Source organism: Branchiostoma floridae, chromosome 13 (genome assembly GCF_000003815.2).
Source record: "Branchiostoma floridae strain S238N-H82 chromosome 13, Bfl_VNyyK, whole genome shotgun sequence".
NCBI classification, from domain to species: domain Eukaryota; kingdom Metazoa; phylum Chordata; class Leptocardii; order Amphioxiformes; family Branchiostomatidae; genus Branchiostoma; species Branchiostoma floridae.
Window position 1 is genome coordinate 20337651 of NC_049991.1, and position 2297 is coordinate 20339947.

Here is a 2297-nt window from a genome sequence, read left to right on the forward strand (position 1 = left end):
AGCCGGTCAGCAACCCATTCCAGGCTCAGATGGTCAGACCGCCCACTATAAACCAGATGCGCTCGCCGCCCGGACCGCCCGTGCAGCCGGGACTGGTAGGACTGGGCGGTGCGGACGGCCTCCCACAACCGCTCCTCCCCATGGGAACCACAGCACAGCCGGCGCAGCCCACCAACCCCTTCTTATGAAACTGTGACTACGCTAGCGCTAGCTGTATAAGTGTGCATGGAAGAGGTACAAGGTGGTAATTCCGCTCAGCCAAAAACGCTCGCAGAAAAATGCGAGGGTGTTGAAACATTTTAAGAGGGGGGGAGGGGGATGCTAGCAAAATGTGACCGCAACAAAAACGTCCCAATCATTTCGCGTGATCAACTTTCAACTTGTAGGGTAAGACGTCGGCAATTGTACACTAAAGATTTGTAGAAGTGTGAATTGTAGAAAAAGTATGACATAGCCCAGCGTTTCTAGGGGAAAGGTCTGTCAGCTAGTAGAAGTGAATGAAGCATAAGATGTAGACAAGCCCTTGGTATTCTGTGCCCCCTGCACATGCGCTGTGTGTTTGTAAATATCTATCGTACAGTTTGGGTCTCGGATGCTGACACGAGAGCTATGGTTCTTGTACTGAGATAGTATGCTTTGCTTTCGAGTCTCAACCCACGATGTTACCGTACCAGTCGACTCCATTTTTTTAAGAAAAGGCGTGAGAAAATGCGACTACAAATGATATCACAGTCAGTGTGTTTCAACTACAAAGTGTTTCAAAAGTTTTGGATGACATACTTTTAGTCTGGACTTGGACAACTCGATTCCGAGACTTAGGGAAGATGAAGGGAAGTGAAACACACCATTATGCAGATGGTAGGAATAATGCTTCTAAATTCACAGAGTCTGATGCTAACTGGATATTTTGAAACATGGTTTCGTAGTACATGTAAATTGACAATCAGGCTGTGCTTAGTTTGCACAATGCCAGGTGCTTTTAATTCTCATCTTCTCAGTCACTCCTTGCAGAAATACACTTTTCCAACTGATATGTTTTTTCCCAAATCTTGTGCAGCGAACATGTTTCCGTGGTTTCTTCTTGCTTGATCTTTTCCATGTTGAGGATACCAACTTTCTGTGTCAATGAGAGGGGACAGAATATTTTTGATCACAAGCAATGTTTTACAGGATAATACATAGTTGTAAACTTCTTTTCACAACACTGTTTTACAAACACTCAAAGTACAAAGCTCCAGCCATTGAATCAAGCAGTATGGAAAAACAATGTTTGTTCAACAGCATTTTTATTTGTTTTAACTGTCAGAACAGGCATCAGACAGACTGAATTATATGTTTTACCATGTATGATGTAATATGAAAACTTAAATATTTAACAAAATGTACAAGTCTGCTCATATGTCATAACACCCTCATGGCATACCATTTCTGTATAACTTGAATGGTGCAAGCTGAAGACTGCTGCAAAAACTGTTTGGACACATTCTAAAGTAGACCCACAAGAAAGTGTTGTAAGCTGACTTGTCTTACTGGAGACTCTGCTGTAACTTCCCAGCGAGACTTGATCATCTGACGTGTCTTCTTACCAGTTGTCTTTACTGAACTCGAGTCTGACAGGAGACTTGTTTGACTCTGTCGTTTCTATCTTTACATTTGTCTTAACTCAAGTCTGTCTCGTCCAACTGGAAACTTGGTAGACTTGTACATTTCTTCTTTCCAGTTGTTTTTACTGAACTCAAGTCTGAGTTGTCTGACTGGAGACTTTGTCAACTGTGACATTTCTTCTTTACAGTTGTCTCGACTGAACTCAAGTCCAACTCTGACTGAAAAATTTGGTTGACTCTGCTATAACGACTCGCAGTATTCTGCTGTCAGCTTGATGTCTTCTGTTGTGTCTGACGTATTTTTGCGCAGTTAAACCAAATAATGCAGAGTCAAAATTGCACAAGAAGACCACTTTGGCGACCAATTAAGATAGTTGGTCACCATAGACAGGTTTCTTAATGCTTGTGGCAAACGTTATCTAAGGGACTACCAAAACGTGTTCATATTAGGCAAGCCGTTCTTATGCAGAGGTGGTCTCTTGTACAGGTTTGACTATATGCAAAACAATAATTAGTACCCAGAAAGTTTGCTCAATGTTAAGTTTCAGACGAAATCCTGGTCCAAGTTAAATCGCTACATCAGTCCCTGTCAGGGAGTGACTCGGAAGTTGTTTTGCTATCCAAGACGATATTTTATTACCGGTACCAATACTTGCTACATTATGTCTTTCAGGAAGCTCAGAGAGTTTTACT

The 2297-nt window shown here is 42.2% G+C and overlaps 1 protein-coding gene across 1 annotated transcript in view; it reads left to right on the forward strand.

The window, feature by feature from the left end:
* Nucleotides 1-1015, forward strand: part of LOC118428632 (epsin-1-like) — a 6164-nt gene extending 5149 nt beyond the window's left edge. The window contains exon 2 of the mRNA XM_035838738.1: nt 24-1015. Within this exon, the coding sequence (XP_035694631.1) occupies nt 24-188 (165 nt within the window). The 3' untranslated portion in view covers nt 189-1015. The remainder of the gene's footprint in view (nt 1-23) is intronic.
* Nucleotides 1016-2297: the final 1282 nt, after the last annotated feature.